Source organism: Myotis daubentonii, chromosome 4 (assembly GCF_963259705.1).
Source record: "Myotis daubentonii chromosome 4, mMyoDau2.1, whole genome shotgun sequence".
NCBI classification, from domain to species: domain Eukaryota; kingdom Metazoa; phylum Chordata; class Mammalia; order Chiroptera; family Vespertilionidae; genus Myotis; species Myotis daubentonii.
The window spans coordinates 109,397,264-109,415,651 of NC_081843.1; the positions used below are offsets into that span (position 1 = coordinate 109,397,264).

The window sequence follows — 18,388 nt, forward strand, 5'->3', positions numbered from 1 at the left end:
TGTGTGGGGGGGGTTTGGGTGCCGCCCTCTATCACCCACAGAGCAGGGCCAATCAGGGGGTTAGGGCACTGCACCCTGTCACACACAGAGCCGCAGGGCAATCAGTGTTTGGGCACTGCCCCCTGTCACGCTGATCCCGGTGCTGGGAGGCATATTTCCCTTTTACTATATAAAATAGAGGCCTGGTGCACAGGTGGGGGCTGGCTGGTTTGCCCTGAAGGGTGTCCTGGATCAGGGTGGAGCTCCCGTTTGGGTTCCTGGCCAGCCTGGGTGAGGGGATGATGGCTGTTTACAGCTGGTCACACACCCTTTAGGGTGGGAGTCCCCACTGGGGTGCCTGGCCAGTCTGGCTGAGGGGCTGAGGGCCGTTTTCAGGCTGACGGGTGACTGAAGCTCCCAACTGCTCCTTTTTTTTCTTTTTTTCTTTTTTATTCTGGGCCAACTTTAGCTCTGAGGCCTCAGCTGCTGAAAACAGGTTTCTGGCCTTCGTTTACCGTCTGTATTTGACATAGTGTTGCGGTCCGGCTGGCTGAAGCCCGGCTGAGTAAAGCAGGTTTCTGGGGTTTTGTTTATCTTCTATATTTGCAACATAGTTGCTTAGAGTTGCAGCTGAGAGGCCGGCAAGTCAGGCGGGGAATGTTGGAGTCCTCCGTCACTGAAGCAAGCAAGCCTCCCTGTTCGCATCAGCTGCTTGGCTGCCGGCCGCCATCTTGGCTGACAGTTAATTTGCATATCACCCTGATTAGCCAATGGGACGGGTAGCGGTCGTACGCCAATTACCATGTTTCTCTTTCATTAGTGTAGAGAGATATATATATATATGAATGAGAGGGGAGCCCTTAATTACATTTCTAGAAGCCACCTGTCAGAGAAGTGATCTGAACTATAAATAGTTATGTTTCATAGGGAAATACAGAAACGGGAAAGTAGCTATGCAAGAAAATATATGACTTTTAAATAATGCTAGCAGGCTGGGTGTGTATCACAATTATCTCAGCCTTTAGGTATAGCTGTTCTATTCTTTTGTAGGGTTCGTTTACTTGGTGAATTGTTTCAGAGACAAATTTTTTTCCTCATATCTTGTAATAGTGGTTTCATCGTAGGTAATTACAATTTTCACTATATAAATGAGAAAATGGATGCCCATGAGGTCTCATGGTTTGTAGTCAAAGTTACATTGTTTATAGACGAAAAAGCTACACTTGAATCCAGTTCTTTTTCATTCCAAAATTGTCTTTCTTTCCATTACTCCCAAATATGCCAGTAGTTTGTGGACCTTAATTTACTATGTATATTTGAACCTAAATTTATATAAAAATCAATTATATGTTGTACATTTATTAATAGGTAAAGATATTAATATAATATATTGTAGTATGCTTCAAAGCAGTATATATTGAAAATATTTGAAAATAAATTCATTTTTATACACATATATATACACTAGGGGCCCGGTGCATGAAATTCGTGAACTGGGTGTGGGGCGGGGGGGAGTGTCCCTCAGCCCAGCCTGCCCCCTCTCACATACTGGGAACCCTCAGGCGTTGACCCCCATCACCCTCCAGTCGCAGGATCGGCCCCTTGCCCAGGCCTGACGCCCCCATCACTGGTTCTGCCCCCAGCCCAGGCCTGATGCCTCTGGCCCAGGCGTCTGGCCCGGGCAGCGGGGACCTGCAGTGGCGGGGGGGGCGCCGCGATCACGCGAGCTCCGCCCCTGCCCCTGCAGGATGCCTCTGGCTGAGGCGTTCGTCCCGGGCAGCGGGGACCCACAGCTGCAGCGGCCCCGTGATCGTGGGCTCTGCTTTAGGCCCAGGCAAGGGGCCCCTAGCTCCGGGGACTTCCAGCTTCGACCATGCCCAGCTCCCATCGCTGGCTCCACCCCTACTTCCTGCTATCACTGGCCAGGGTGGAAAAGGCGCCTGATTCTCCAATCATGGCTTGGGGGCAGGGCCGCCTTTGCCCTGCCCCCCAGTTCTTAGCTCCCCCCTGGGTTTCCGATCACTGTCAGTGGCAGGGGGCTTCTTCCTGCTTTCCCTTTCGCCTCCCTGCATTGTGCCTAATATGCAAATTAACCGCCATCTTGTTGGCAGTTAACTGCCAATCTTAGTTGGCAGTTAATTTGCATATAGCCCTGATTAGCCAATGAAAAGGGTATCGTCGTACGCCAATTACCATTTTTCTCTTTTAGTAGTGTAGATATATCTGAGTGTGTGTACACACATGTGCACATACACAGAGAATTAATCCAAAGGAGCAGTTGAGTGTCTGTGTGTGTATGTGTCTGTAGATACATATAGACAATAGGTTTATTTTCTGTAGTTTTCTCTTGGTTCTGTGTGTATGTGTGTTTATAAGATATTAAATTGCTAGATATTTAGCATTGACTTCAGTTATTTCATTACATCCAGAGAGATGCATCAGGAACTAAGGATTACACAATAAGAGGAAAAGGAGCCACCATAATTCTAGTAGTTCTTTTGTGCATTGCTTCCTTGCATTTGTAAGGTTGGTCATCATAGCCAGCAAGGCAGTTTCTTTTTCCTTTCCCCTTATGCAGCTGCGGGTTTCCTAAACTTCAGGAGTTCAGAGAATATCCTAGTAGATTATCTCATTTGTGTTTTAGACTTCTCACATAGCACTATAATTGGGACAGTTTCAGAGAAGCTAAATTGGAAACAAATAGAGTAGGAAGAAATAAAGAGATAAACTCTCCTTAAATTCCTTTTTTCCCCCTCCCATTTCTCCCTGCCCCAATAAAAGCCACATTGATCTCAGCTTGCTCACTACTTTTCCTAGTCTAAGTTCTGACTATCTAGCATAGGATTTGGCAAACTACAGCTCTTGAGCCAAGCCCATTTTATTAAAACATAGCCCATATTTATTCATTTATGTATTTTCTATGATTGCTTTCTTGGTACAACTTCAAGTTGAGTAATTGCAACGAGACCTTACGACCAGCAAATTCTTATAAAATGCTTACTCTGTGGACCATTAAAAAAAAGTTACAGACTCCTGATCTAGCCAGTAAGGAAGAAACTTTACTGGCTAGATCAGGAGTCTCATTTCATTACCATGGGGACATTGTAGCACATGAGCATTATAGTATTTCATGTCTAAAATGGCCCTAATACTCTTTTGAATTAACATATCATGAAGAAACCTTGAAATTCTTCCATAATTGGGGAGTTCCTATAATTAACTAGAGGCCCAGTGCATGAATTCGTGTACAAGTAGGGTCCTTCAGCCTGGCCTGCGGGATCGGGCCAAATCTGGCTCTCTGACATCCCCCAAGAGGTCCTGGATTGTGAGGGACCAATCCCTCGGCCTGACTTTTAAGGTAATTTAGGTCAGGCCGAGGAATACCACTGGTGCACTATTGGGGGTGGGGAGGGACACGGGAGGTTGGCCAACCGGGGAGGGCCCGCGGGAGGGCTCCAGGGCGTGTCCGGGCCATCTTGCTCCATCCCAATCGGCCAGATCCCAGCAACAAGCTAACTTACTGGTTGGAGCACCTGCCCCCACGTCATAGCCACTGGTCGACTGCCTCCAGTGGTTAGTGCACATCATAGTGAGCGGTTGAGCGGCTTTAGCATATCATTAACACGTTACGCTTTGATTGGTTGAACGACTGACCGGTCAACTGGACCCTTAGCATATTAGGCTTTTATTATATAGGATTATATAAAAGAGAAAGGGGGTGAGGAAGGGAAGGAAGTTGAATGGCTGGTTCACTTTGATTTGTAGTGACAATGATAACATCTGTATTCTAGTATATTAGGTTCATTTTATATCATTATTTATTAGACAAACATTTGTTTCAGTGCTGCCTTCTTACTGCCTGTCAGTTTTTAAATTGTGTGCATGTTGTTTGTTATTTTGTTTTCTTGTTATTGATGGTCAGTTTCCTTTCACTTGCATATAAGGTTTGTTAAAGAAGGTTCTGTCTTGATTATTGATGTATTCCCATTACCTAATATGTACCTGACATAATAGTTTTTCAGTTAATACATAGTGAATGAATGAACTCAGATATGAGATTTTATTTTGAATATGATTGTGTAAGATGGTTGTTACATGATTGTACTTGAAAAAAATCTGCAATTAGTTTATACCTAGAAATAGGCAATAATTAGAAATCTACAAGCTTTTATGAAGTATATATCTTTTCAGACTAATCATCTTGACTATCATGCCAGATCATTACATTGTAGTAAGTGTCATCACTTTAGTGCAACTTTTTGTTTGGTGCCTGTCATCCTAATTAAAAATTGTTATAAAATGGTTAGGTTATATATTTCCATTAGGTAAATTTCGCACTGGCTCTAATGATCCTTAATTCTGACTGCAAATTGCTGCAGGTTCTAAATTACCTTTAAAAGTTATTGTAAAGTTTTTATAAAGTTTTCATATCTAGTTAAATAATTTTACATCATTGGCTCACCAGTAACAGTGACCTTGCAATTCTTTTTAATGAGATCTGATCCCACCCAATGATGAGCTGTTTTCATTTCACTTTTAAGATACTCTCAGTGACTAATTTTAAGGACATATTCTAAAATCACTTAAAATTAGATAGAATTTTATTGGAGTTTAAAAATAAATCCAAAATTTATAGGAGGTGCTCTAAGATTAAATGAATGATCAATTTGTGGTTGTCATGGCTAACACCCAGTGTAACAGAATATGAACAGATGCAAGCTAAATGTGAAATAGGACAGTGCAAACAGTTTCATTTGCTGAGGAAAACACTAATTCCAAACAAATAATTCCTTGGTATTGTGTTTATTTAAAAATCTCAAAGGAAGTCATAATGGCTCTTACACTAAAATATCTGCATGTGATCCAGTTTCTTTTTAGATTGTGTTTTTGTTTTTTTCCAAACAAATATAATGCTGAGTATATTAATAAAAAAATAGTGTATGGCAACCTGAAGAAATCGATAGTCTTTACCAGTGGTTGGCAAACTGCTGACCGTGGGGCCATATTTGCGTGTGGCCTATTTTTGTAAAGCAAGTGGGCTAAGAATGGTTTCTATACATGTCATGTCATTTTTTATTTTAAATATTTTAAATATGTTGTTCAACTGTCTTCTCACTTGCTTGTTTCCCACAAGAAATCAGCTGTCATCCTTCCTTTGCTTTTCTCTATGTAATTTTTCTTTTCTTTTTTTTTAATCTGGTTGCTTTTAAGAGTTTCTTTACCAGTGATTTTGAGCATTTGATTTGATTAAGATGTGGCTTGGTCTAGTTTTCTTCATGTTTCTTGTGTTTGGTGTTGGTTGAGCTTCTTGGATTTATTGGCTTATTTTCATTATATTTGGAAAGTTTTCATCTGTTATTCAAAAAATATTTCTATCCCCCATGTCTTTTCTTTGTGGACTCTAGTTAAACATATTTTAATTATACTAGGCTGCTTGAAGTCCCATAGTTCACTGATGCGCTTTTATTTTTTTCTCCTTTTGTTGCATTTTGGTTATTTTCTGTTGCTTTGTCTTCAGGTTTGCAATTCTTACCTTCTAATCTATGCTGTTATTCCCATCTGTAGTTTGAGAGCATTTGTAAACCTCATGCTAGGTTTTTGAACATATAGACTACAGTTATAGAAATGGTTTTAGTGTCCCTTTCTGCTAATACTAACATTATGTCAGTTCTGGGGTATTTTCAGTTGATTGATTTTTTTGGCTCAGTATGGATCATGTTTTTCTGCTTTTTTGCCATGCATGCCTGATAATTTTTGAATGGATGGTAAACATTGTAAATTTTGCCCTGTTACATGCTTGATATTTTTTTCTCTGCCTATAAATCTTTTTGAGCTTTGGTCTGAAACATAGTTTAGTTACTTGGAATCAGTTTAAAGCTTTCATATTTGAAGATTTGTTAAATGGGGCCAAAGAAATGTTTAGTCTACATCTGATTTTTACCCACACTGAGCTAAGACTTCTCAATTTGGCTTTTAGGAACAAGCACAGTTCCCTGTCCTGTATGAATGCAAGGTACTCTTCCCTTTAATTCTTTTGAGTGGTAATTTCCTCACACACATACATGCACCAACCATTGCTATACTGACTACTTGAGGGGTCCCTTTGCAAGATGAGCTCTCTCTCTTCAACACAAACAGCTTGCCTAGGTTTCTCCTGCTAGCACCAAGGCCTGAAGACTGCCTAGAGAAGGGAGTAAGCCGGGACAGTTGTAGAGCACACTTGCTTGTTTCTCATCTCTTACGGATCATTTTTCTTTACTTGCTGATGCCCAGTCTCTTGAGCTATAGTTTCCTATATTTTGTACAGTTTTTTAGTGGTTCAAATAGGATAGTGTTTTTTATGTCCATTACTACATTGTAGCTAGAAGTGAAATTTTGGGTGTTAAAATTTAAGATTTAGTGATTGAATAAATCCAGATGATGACATACAGAGTTGGACCATAGATATGAGTGGAGTATAAATGTGAAGGTCATTTGATGATTCATCCACATGGACTTTGATGTGACCTAAGAAGATGGATTTGAGATGGAGAGTAAGAATTTAAATTAAAAGCCAAAGTTGTGACATTTTAATTCTGTATGTTTTATGTATTTGGTTAGGAAAATACTCTTTTGAATTATCTGTCTTTTCTTCTAGAACCTTCTGATAACTTAAGGGAGATTCTCCAAAATGTGGCCAAATTGCAAGGGGTTTCAAATATGAGAAAGCTGGGCCATTTGAATAACTTTACTAAGGTAAGTAACTTGAATATTAATATTATCATCTACAATTCTTTGTTCCTTAGTATGCTTACTGGATGCTTCTTAACCATCATTAATAAGAATTCTTGAGTATTCTCCCAGTATTAGTGCTTTCCTCTAATGCTTCTCAGGGTTTATCATGTGATTTCTAATTTAAAAGTGTATTTGAATAAGGGGAGTATCATTCAAATGCTTGCTGTAGAAAATTTGATGGGTTCAGAAAAGAATAAAGAAAAAAAAGATCACTGAGAAATCCATAATCCAGTTTTCACTATTATTCACACATAGTGATGTATTGTTTTTGCCTTTTTATACTTATTTTTATTTGATGATATATGATAAATGTTTGTACATAAGTACGTGTGCATTGTATTTCACAGACATCATAATTCCCAGAGAAATACTAGAACTTCCTCTCTCTTTCCCTTATACTCTATTCCCATTGTCTGGCTCTCAGTTAGAGCCTAAGATAAATGCAGGGGCCCTCATCCCAAATAAATATTGACTTGATTTCTGTTAGTAGCCAAGATTCCCAAGTTTGATGGATTGGTATGTTTTTGTGCTTGGTAATCCTGGAAAGCCAACTTTTGGAAACATTGAAATGCCTGTTATTTGAGGTGATGCCATAAATAGAAACCAGAATGGATTCTTTCGGAAAAACTTATTTTTCCATTTTAGTTTACTAAATATAAATTGTTCTTCTCAATTTTAAGTGTAGGGATAATTGTATGTTTTAACCTCTTCGTATTCTGTGATCCACAGACCAGCAGCATTGGCTTCACCTTGAAGCTTGTTTGAAATGCACTATTTTCAGCCCCATTCCAGTCCTACTGAATCAGAATCTACATTTTTAATAAAGATTCTCTTGTGAATTTCTGTGTACATTAAAGTTTGAGCAGCACTGTTTTAACCCTCTAAAATCTTTAATTTTTTTTTCTATCTGATAATTGGACTATTGCTTGGACTTGATTTGATTGTATAGAAGTAAAAGGGGATAAGTATATAGTCACTATGTAACAAAATTGTTTTGTCAGTACATGTTGTGCAGTAAATATAAAATAGGTTAGTTTTTTTCATAGGGGATCAAGTACATTTGTGTTTTCAGTGAAGTTTTGGATATTCTGGCATTAATTTTTATATAACAGATGAAAAAATTATTTTATATGAGAGATGAGAGTGATTTTTTTATAAACAACTTTTAAGAACACTGACTAGGTGCTTGAGAAGGGAATTTCAAAAATATCCCTATGTATGTTTTTATTTTTATGAATGTGATGAAAAGTCTCCAAATACCTTCCTTCATTGTTCTAGTCAGATAATGTCAAGTCTTTAAGACCTAAAGTTGTCCAAGGTTGCAGATTGCATCTCCTGGGTTCCCTCCCTTCTATTACAGTTCCAGTTTTATTTCACCATTTTTCACTCAGCTCTAATAAGTCTTTGCCACTTGCTTAGATTTAACTATTAAAAATATTAATAGAGGTTTATGTCATAATTAGGTTGACACCTAGATATGTCCTTTCACATCTCTTGACAACTAGGATTCTGAAAGAATTAAGAAGAATCACTGCTGTAAAGAATTAAGAAGAATCACTGCTGTAAATAAATGTCTATAGGTTTTATTATAAAATTTCTCTAAATGCCTAGCACAAAATAAATGCTTACTGAATTTAATCATAATATAATGTGTCTTTGAATTCCATTTTGTTGGAGAGGTAGATTAATAAATATATTATTAATATTTGTCATATTAATAATACGTATTTCAGACCTGGTATTCCTAAAAAGCTTTTATTTATTTCCTTATAGAGTAAAATGTAGAAATCTCAGAAATCTCATAAGAATAGCTCTATAGACTAAGAAAAAGAGAAAAATAATTATGATGCCAGTTAGCTTGTTAATCAGGAGTTAGTTGGTCATCCTTCTCTGTATTCTCATAACAGGTTATATATGTGTCTACTAAATTTTATCTGTTCTTTTATTATTTGTTGTAGGTTACTGTCTTATTGAACTGAGTTTCTTAAACATATGTTATAGCTAATATTTATTTTTCTCCTCTTATATACCTCTCTATCCCAAAGCTTGGCACATAAGAAGTGTTTAATTAAAGGTATTACATTACATTAGGAAAATTTTGCCTTTTAAATACGAGTTTTTGTTGTTTTAGCATTTGTTTTGTTAAGTGTAAGCCTAGCTTTTAGGATTAAGTTAATTTAGTAGATCATTGGGCTAAAATGTTGTATAGGGTAGACTTCATCTCTAGAATTTTAAACCTCCTTTTAAGGAATGAAGAGAGAGAGGGTGTTAGCTATGTGATCCTATAACCATGTGAATGTCACACAGCCATGCTTGCCTCCTGACATCATTTCACTAGATAAAGTAATGTGTATAACAGACTGCTGATGAATATAATCTTAGTATTCTATTTTTAAAACTATCAACATGCTCATAAAGACCTGTTTTTAAAGATGAAAGTATTTCAGCTTTTATATTCTAAAAGTTCTTTTTCTATATTTAATCTCACATATTTATATTAAAACCCCCAAAGGAATCTTTATTTTGTTCTGTTTTTAAAAACTTTAAAAATAGTTGAAGCTAAATATAAAGTATCAAAATGGTACAGAACAATATATAGTAAATAGTGCAAATCCTTTTTCACATGCTTCCCATCCATCTCCCCATTCTCAGAGGGAACAAAAATACCATTCTCCAGAGGAAACCCTTAGAAAGTATTTATCCTTCTCTGGTATAATTATAAATGTGTGTGTGTGTGTGTGTGTGTGTGAATTAAAAGACTTAAAAAGAGGTATTTAATATAGTGCTTAGTTTATTTACTATTTTATGTGTGTACACAAAGTTTTTTTAATGAGATATATTGATTTGCAATTTGCCTTTTCCTACTTCCCAATATACCATAGAATTCTTTCCTTTTCTATAGATATAGGTATACTCTTTTATAGCTATATTTATATAAGATAGAATTTTCGAAGTATGATTTCTTAGTCAAGAGCATTTGTACTTTTTATTTTAAAATTAACTTCTAAAGTGCCCTCTGAAAAGAGCATGCTATGGAATTCTACTCTGTGATAAGATGTTTAAAAGTTTGGGTTATTCTATTTGTTGCTTATTTAGAACCATTCATTTAACCTTCAGAGCAATATGAGTAAAATGGGAATAGCATTTATCTGCCCAGTTTTAACTGATTATTATATTTTTTAGTTAATTTTATTAATCATCTCATTTTTTATTATCTAGAGGTGGGTTTAGCCTTCTATTTTATTTTTTCATTGAATTTATTGGGTTTTGTTTATATTAAATTTAACCGTTATGTTCATAATTTTAGACTTTTGATGATATCGAATGCTTAATTTGGTTTATAAATAACAAATTAAAGAAACCTAATTCAACTGAGCTAAAGTAAAAAGAAGTTACTTGCTTTCATGATGAGGAATACCAAATGTTGGATCCTAATTTCAGGGAAAAAACCCAGGGGTTGAACAGTGGTAATTGCATTCTGTCTCTCCATTTTTCAGCTCTGTTTTCTTTTAGATTAGCTTTACTAGTATTCTTAGACAATTTCCAAATGACTAAGAGACAGCGTTCGGTCATTAAAAGAGAGAGGGTAGCCCTCTCTTTGTGTCTTCTGATGAAATCTGATCCTATTTGGTCACATTCAGCTAGGCATTGTGACTGCTGGTCACAAAAACACATGGAATAGGGAGCAGCAGAAGTCCAGTGAAAAGTGTTGAGTGATGTTTAATAATTTTGCATATTAAGTGACTTGTTATGCCAAGAATTCTTAGATTTTGCAAGGTCTTTAATGACTTCTAAACATAATCGGTGATTTATTCTTAATATAACAAACTTCAGTGATAGGGCAGGCAATATTACATTTCAAGAACGTATACAGGAGATAGGAAATTACCTGTAATGGCTAAGATAGTGAGGGAATTGTTACTAAAGATTAAGGATTAATTCATAATTCAATCAGTAGTTGAGGTGGCTGAGAGTCCCATTGCTTAAACTCACCAATTTAGTGCTTTACTTGCTGTTTCTTTTTCTTCTTTTTTAAAAATATATATTTTACTGATTTCAGAGAAGGGAAAGGGAGAGAGAGATAGAAGCATCGATCATGAGAGAGAATCATTGAACGGCTGCCTCCTGCACGCCCCCAACTGGGGATTGAGCCACAACCCGGGCATGTGCTCTTGACTGGAATCGAACCTGGGACCTTTCAGTCCACAGGCCAATGCTCTATCCACTGAGCAAACCAGTCAGGGCTTTACCTGCTATTTCTATCTGCTTCTTTCCTGGAGTAAGAATTAAGGGGGTTGATTTGTACTTTAGGATTTGGTTATTTAAATTAGGTGGTAATTAGTAAGGTAGTGAGTCAGTCACTACAAGAATTTTGTATTAAAATAATTCTTATTATATTTTAAATCTTATTATAGGTGAATTCCTGGTGATGAAAAGTAAACATGATATTTCTTTAATAATTGGAAGTTAGGCTCTTAGTAATATCTTCTAATTTCTTATTTCTGATATATGTAAATTATGTATGTGTAGAAAATTTAGTCTCTGGGGTAATTCTGATTCAAACAAGGTATTTTGATTTGAGATTGATCAATAAATCCTTCTATAATTCTGAAAAATCTTGAAAGCATTATTTAGCCACCATTAAAAGCATAGCCCTAGCATCCCTTGCTGTCACTGAAAAAAAGACATGGATTATGACTAATATGCTGTTTCATTGTAAATTGTTCTTTGTAGTTGTTACTTGTGATTTTCCATTTTCCAATTGAGTAGACATTTTCCTCAGAAATGTTTCTTGCAATTAAAATTTGTTAATATTAGGTAGCAGAAAATACTTATTTCTAAATACTTCCCAAATTGTGTTTTATGAGATCATAGAAATAACTTTAAATTTTGTTTTACTTTTCCACCAAAACTGCTAACTAGAGCAAATGTAAAATAGTGAACAGTCGGTGATCTGAGAAGGTGGGTAATTTGGAAATTATGTTCTCTTAATCTAATCTATTTAGCAAGTGTGAAAAAGATAATTCAGGAAATGAGGACCAAGTACATACTTAGAGGAGAAACCAACACTTGACAGGACAAGACTTTTGTATATTTACTTTTAGGATATCAGAACATTTCATTTTAACATTCATTACCGTTATGGAAGAAGAATGCAAATATTGCCTCTTTGGAAATTTAGTTGATACATATATAAATCATTGTTTTAAGAAAGTAACTTTTCCCATTTTTAAAGCTCAATGTCTTATATAAACAAATTCTTAGCTTCATTTTTCTATGAAGTTTATGAATTAGAGTGTGTCCAAGATCTGAGTAATAACACCATGATTACAATCATAAACAGTTCTGATTTTTCTTTTTTATTAATATGTAGTACCACATAGTGACAATGCTAGTATTATGAAATATCTGAGAAATCTCAAATAAATACTAAATTATTATTTTGTTAATCCTCACCAGAGGATATTTTTCCCATTGATTTTTAGAGAGAGTGGAAGGGAGAGAGGGAAGGTGGGAGAGAAAAACAGAAATATCCATGTAAGAGAGATACACCTCACATTGATTGGTTGCTTCTCACATGTACCAGACCAGGGCCAGGGATCAAACCTGAAACCATGTATATGACCTTGACTGGGAATTGAACCTGGGACCCTTCGGTGTTCAGGCCAACATTATAACCACTGAGCAACACTGACCAGGGCATACTAAATTGTTTTTAATAGTGATAAGTGTATTTTTGTGTGTGTGCGTTCTAATCCTTGGAAATGGGCAAGTTTTAAATGTATGTTTTTAGTTAGCTGTTCCGGTACAAATGATAGTTAAGTTTATTTACTCATTTTATGTGTTTAAATTGTGTATCTAGCCAGAGTGAGATTCTCCAGACTTGGTTCATACCACTTTTGAAGCTAGAGAAATAAAGTGAGATGGTAATATTTAGGTATTCTTTTTTTTAATATCCAACTTTGCTCCCCTCTCCCTGTGTAAATAATTTCAGCACAAAGTTGTAGTAATATTTTTCACAGTGAGCTCTGAATTCAAACTGGTTTAGTCTGATTTCTGGCTTTACCACTTACTAGCTTTGTGGCCTCAAGAAGTCATGACCATCTGTAAGCCTAAGTTGTCCTCATTTACAAAAATATTACTTAGTTTTCTAGGGATGGTAAGATTAATTGTCAATCAATGTTACTGTTAAGACACACACACTCACATATAATGTAAGTAATATATATTTATTGTAAACATTTATAAAATACAGACAAGCAGAGAAGAAAATAATCACCTATGCTTGTGCTTCTCTTTTTGATGTTAATAGCTGCATAAGATTCCTCCTTTATGAATTCCTCCTTAAGTTGGTTTCTAATGCCTTACTACTGTAAATAATGTCCTGAGCATATTATGCTTTATGTTTTAGATTATTTTAATATAAATCATCAAAAGTACTTTCTGATCCTGGTGCATTTTTTCAGTTTATTCCACAAAATATTTTCAGTTTATAATCCCATCAACAGTGTGTTTTCTTATCTATAATAATAAAAGCATAATATGCTAATTAGACCGGGCATCCTTCCGGATGAAGCCAGAGCTTCGAGGGAAGCCTGGGTCCTAGGTGCCAGAGGGAAGCCGGTGCCGGCAGCCTGGGGAAGGAAGGCCTACTCTTGCATGAATTTCGTGCATCAGGCCTCTAGTCTGGTATAATTATATTAAAGAACAATTTCTTGCTTTTCTAAAAAAGATGTTTTTTAATTGATTTTGAGAGGGAGAGGAATAGAGCTAGAAATATCGATGCGAGATAAACGTCATATATTGGCTACCTCCTGCCTACTCCCCCAACTGGGGACCAAGCCTGCAACTCAGGCATGTGCCCTGACCATGAATTGAACCAGTGACCTCTTGGTTCCTGGATCAATGCTCAGTGGTTTCTACCACCCATCAGGCAGTAGAAATCTGTATCCTTGAACTATAGAATTGTATTTTTTTTTAAATATATTTTATTGATTTTTTGCAGAGAGGAAGGAAGAGGGATAGGGAGTTAGAAACATCGATGAGAGAGAAACATCAATCAGCTGCCTCCTGTACACCCCCTACTGGAGATGTGCCCGCAACCAAGGTACATGCCATTACCAGAATCGAACCCGGGACCCTTCAATCTGCAGGCCAATGCTCTATCCACTGAGCCAAACCGGTTAGGGCTAGAATTGTATTTTTTAAAAAATTTATTAAAAGTATTTTATTTTTCAATCTAAAGGAGTAATGTATATAGACAAAAATATATAATAAATACATACATATTTTGTTTTTTCTGACAGCTTCTTTGTGATATTGGCCACAGTGAAGACAAATTGGGTTTTAACTATGAGGATATTATAATTTGGTAAGTGTAGCTCAGTTTCTTCTCTCTTCTGGATTTTAGTATTAATCAGTTTTAGTAATTTTAAATTAAAATTAGGATACTTTAATATCTCATATTTGGTCTTATAGAAACAGTTGTTTAAACATTAGAAAAATTCAGGATTTCCAATTTTTGTTTGTTATCCTGTTCTAATATTTTGTAATTATGAAATATAAAGAACCAAAGCTAATGTTGAAAAATACCCGGACTTCTTCAATTTAAACTTCTAAATGGCAAACTTGATTTGCTCATGCCCACTAATAAAGGCATAACATTATGTATATATGTGTGTGTGTATGTATGTATATATATATATGTATATATATATTTATATATACATATATATATATAAAACCCAGCAACCGGAACGGTGGAACAACCAGAACTACCTGTGGCTATGATGTGCACTGCAGCAACCAACCAGCCTGATCTGGGCCTTGATTGCCCTCCCCCCCCACCCCCCGCCAAACTGGCCCAGCCTCCAGTTGGCCCCCCCCCCCAGCTCAATCGGGGGTGGGGCTGGCCAGCCAACTGCCCATGGCCCCTCCTGCCTGCCGGCCCGGTCCCATGAGCCCCCATCAGGGTGGGCCAGCTGGACCCCACCCATGCACGAATTCATGCACTGGGCCTCTAATAGTAGTATAACCATCTTTTTGGTATGGTTAGGAATTAAAAGGATATAATTTGTGCCTATTGTCATTATAAAATATTAGTGGCCCAGTGCACAAAATTTGTGCAGGGGGGGTGGTGTCCCTCAGCCCAGCCTGCACCCTCTCCAATCTGGGACCCCTCAGGGGATGTCCTTCTACTGGCAGCTAGACATCCCTCTCGCAATCCAGGACTGCTGGCTCCTAACCGCTCACCTGCCTACCTGCCTAATTGCCCCTAACCACTCTGTCTGCTGGCCTGCTCTCCCCAAACTGTCCTCCCTGCCGGCCTGATCGCCTCCAGCTGCCCCCAACTGCTCCCCCCTGCTGGCCTGCTCGCCCCCAACTGGCCCCCCCTGCTGGCCTGCTTGCTCCCAACTGCCCCGACCCCCCGCTGGCCTGATCACCCCCAACTGCCCTCCCCTCCTGGCCTGATCGCCCCTAACCTCCTCTGCCTCGGCCCTGCCACCATGGCTTTGTCCGGGAGGTCTCCCAGTCTAATTAGCATATTACCCTTTTATTAGTATAGATTTTTACTTGTTTAAACACAATGGTTTTTTTTAGAGTGGAAGCAGGTAGGCAGATAAAGGGGAATAGATTATAGTGGCATATGTGTTACAACGTGAAAAAGGCATATTTAATGTCCTATTTTTTATGTAAAATAAACTACAGAAGATAGGACAAAACTCAACATTTTCTTGATTGATGAGAATGTACCAAGGAAGCACAGATGAAAAAATATCACTAGTGAAGTTCCATGGCTTACAGCAAATTATTTTTATATGTGTAAAATAAATAGTAGTTTTGCTTATTTCAACTGTGGAAGAATTTTATACCACAATTTTATGTGTATTTGAAACTTGCACAGCAAAACTTTTCGTCTGTTTTCAAACAGCTTGCGGTTGGCTTTATTGAATGAAGCAAAAGAAGTGCGGGCAGCAGGGCTACGAGCTCTTCGATATCTCATCCAGGATTCCACTATTCTGCAGAAGGTGCTTAAATTGAAAGTGGACTATTTAATAGCCAGGTAATTTTCTGGGAACTGTCTATGTTTTTATATGTTTTAAAAACATATATGTTTTTTATATGTATTAAGTTTTAGCATACCTATCATAAACTACAAATATTTAGTGAACCTGATAATTTTTACAGATATAGACAGCCAAGTTCCCTGTTTTTCCGAATAAGATATAGAACACTTTCAGCATCCCAGTCAAGTTTCCTTGTGTCTTCAACCAGTAATAAACATTGTTCAGGCTTTTCTCTTTATAGACTAGTTTTTCCTGTTCTTAAACATCATATGTTGCAAATCACTGTGTAGTATTTCATGTTATGAATAGATCACAGTTAGTCCATTCTGTTGATGTTTTTCTGACTTGTTTTCAGTGTTTAGCTATTTTGAATAAAGCATTCCTAAACATTCTGTATAATTCTGTTGATGGGCATATACTAGTGTATGCACTCATTTCTCTCAGATATATACATATGTAGGAGTGGAATTGCTGGGTCATAAAGTTTATGTATATTTAGCTTTAATAGCTATTGCCAACAGTTTTCCAACATGATTGTCCTGATTTACATTCTTAGCAACAATGTTTGAGAGTTCCAGTCTCTCCACATCCTCATCAGCACCTGCTATTTTCGGTCTTTAATTATACCCTTTTGACTGTGGTTTTCATTGTGAATTCCCTTTGTGGTTTTAATTTGCATTTCCCTGATGGGTAGTGATGTTAAGCACCTTTTATATTTGGGTATCCTCCTTGTCTTTTGCTCATTTGTAAATTTGATTATCTATCTTGTTGTGTAGGAGTTCTTGATATCTTATGTATGTGACTCCTTTCAGCTGTGCTGTGCATATTTTTTTCAAATCATTCTGCCTTACCTTTCAATTTTCTTAATTAATAAAATTCAATGTAGAGGTTGTTTGTTTTATAGCTTAATGTTTTAGATCTCTTTGGAAGATGGTATTCTATGTTTTTTCCTTAATAATTTATTCTTTAATACATTTTAGTTGGTAATGGCCATTTTTATTTTTATCAAATAAATATGAGCAGAATTTGTTGAAAAGGTTTTTTTCACTTCTAGATTAGTGCCACTCTTGTAAATCAGGTATCAGATAAATATGGATCTATTTTGCACTCTTTATTCTCATTAGTTGGTCTATTTGTCCATTCTTGCCCCAGTTTCTCACAGTGTTAATGACTGTAGTTTGATAATATATTGATACCTGTTAATATAAGTCTTTCAACTGTGTTTCTTCAAGAGTCTGTTGGCTATTTTGGGATCTGCATTCCCATATGAATTTTATAATCATCTTGACCATTTCCATAAAAGTTTCTGGGATTTTAGTAGTAATTACATTGAAGCTCTAGGTTAATTTGGGATGAGTTGACATCTTAATAATGTTGAATCTTCCAAACCTTTAATTATTTGGAACTTTAATTTCTCTCAACAACATTTTGTAGTTTTCTGTGCACAGATCTTGCACATAGTTGTTAGGTTTATTTAAGGTATATTTTAATAATTTATATATTTTTATTTAATGTAATCAATTCACTTTCCATTCTAATTGTTTTTAAAATTATTTTAGAATTTCTATTACATAAGTATTAATCGCAAACGATGACCATTTTATTTTTCCCTTTCCAATCCTTGTATCTTTATTTTTCTTTCCTTATTGCATTGGCTAGAATATTGCACTGACTAGAAATGGTGGAAAACTTTGTTTTGCTCCTTAACTCAGACTACAAGAATTCAGTATTTCACCCTTATTTATGAAACTTGCTATATAGGCTTTCAGAGGAATTTTTTCTGTTTTTTTGTTTGCGTTCCTGAAGTAAACATCACTTGTTCATGATGTCTCATCCTTTTCATGTATAACTGAATTTGGTTTCCTAATATTTTGTGGCATTTTTTTGTAGCTATACTCAAGAGAGTTATTGGCCTTCGTTTTTCCATTCTTCTAATGCCTGTGTTTGGATTTTGACAGCAAAAGTATATTTGCTTTATAAAACAACTAGGGAAGTTTTGCCCTCATTATATTCTGTGGAAAAATTTATGTTAGATGGGTCTTGTTTTTTTTCTTACATGATTAGTAGCATTCACCAGTGAGTATGTGTAGGCCTGGGGTTTTCTTTATTGGAGTTTTAAGATTATGGACTCAATTTCTTTAACAGGTAGAGTACTATTAGTACTATTCTGGTTTTGTACTTCTTGTGTCAGTTCTTGCTTTTTTGAAGCTTAGTTTATTGCATTCATAATAAGAATCACTAAACCTTCACATTGGGCGAATCCTTTTATAGTTATGAAATATCTCTCTTTTTCCCTTGTAGTACTCCTTTTCTGAGTGTTCATGTTATCTAAATATAGCTATACAACTTTCATCTATTTAGGGTTTGTATAATATGTGTTTTGTCATTCACTCACTTTCTATCTTTTCTGTCCTTACATTTAAGTGTCTCCTATAAATATCAAGTGTTGTTTTGGGTTTTAACTCTGGTTTGACATCTTTGTCTTCTAATTGGAGTGCTTAGACTATGTTTAGTGGTTTTTTATATAAATGGTATCTGGACTTTATCTAATGTAATTACCCATACAT

At 36.3% G+C, this 18,388-nt stretch overlaps 1 protein-coding gene across 7 annotated transcripts in view; it reads left to right on the forward strand.

Moving 5' to 3' along the window:
• The window catches only part of RICTOR (RPTOR independent companion of MTOR complex 2), a 100,327-nt gene that overhangs the window by 22,211 nt on the left and 59,728 nt on the right, over positions 1-18,388 (forward strand). For 5 of the 7 annotated variants that reach the window (XM_059694895.1, XM_059694899.1, XM_059694896.1 and 2 more), the window contains exons 3-5: positions 6,617-6,714; positions 14,061-14,125; positions 15,686-15,817. In XM_059694895.1, the coding sequence (XP_059550878.1) occupies positions 6,617-6,714; positions 14,061-14,125; positions 15,686-15,817 (295 nt within the window). Of the gene's footprint in view, positions 1-5,956; positions 5,993-6,616; positions 6,715-14,060; positions 14,126-15,685; positions 15,818-18,388 lie in introns of all 7 variants that reach the window. The other 2 variants (XM_059694898.1, XM_059694900.1) reach the window with 2 other exon arrangements.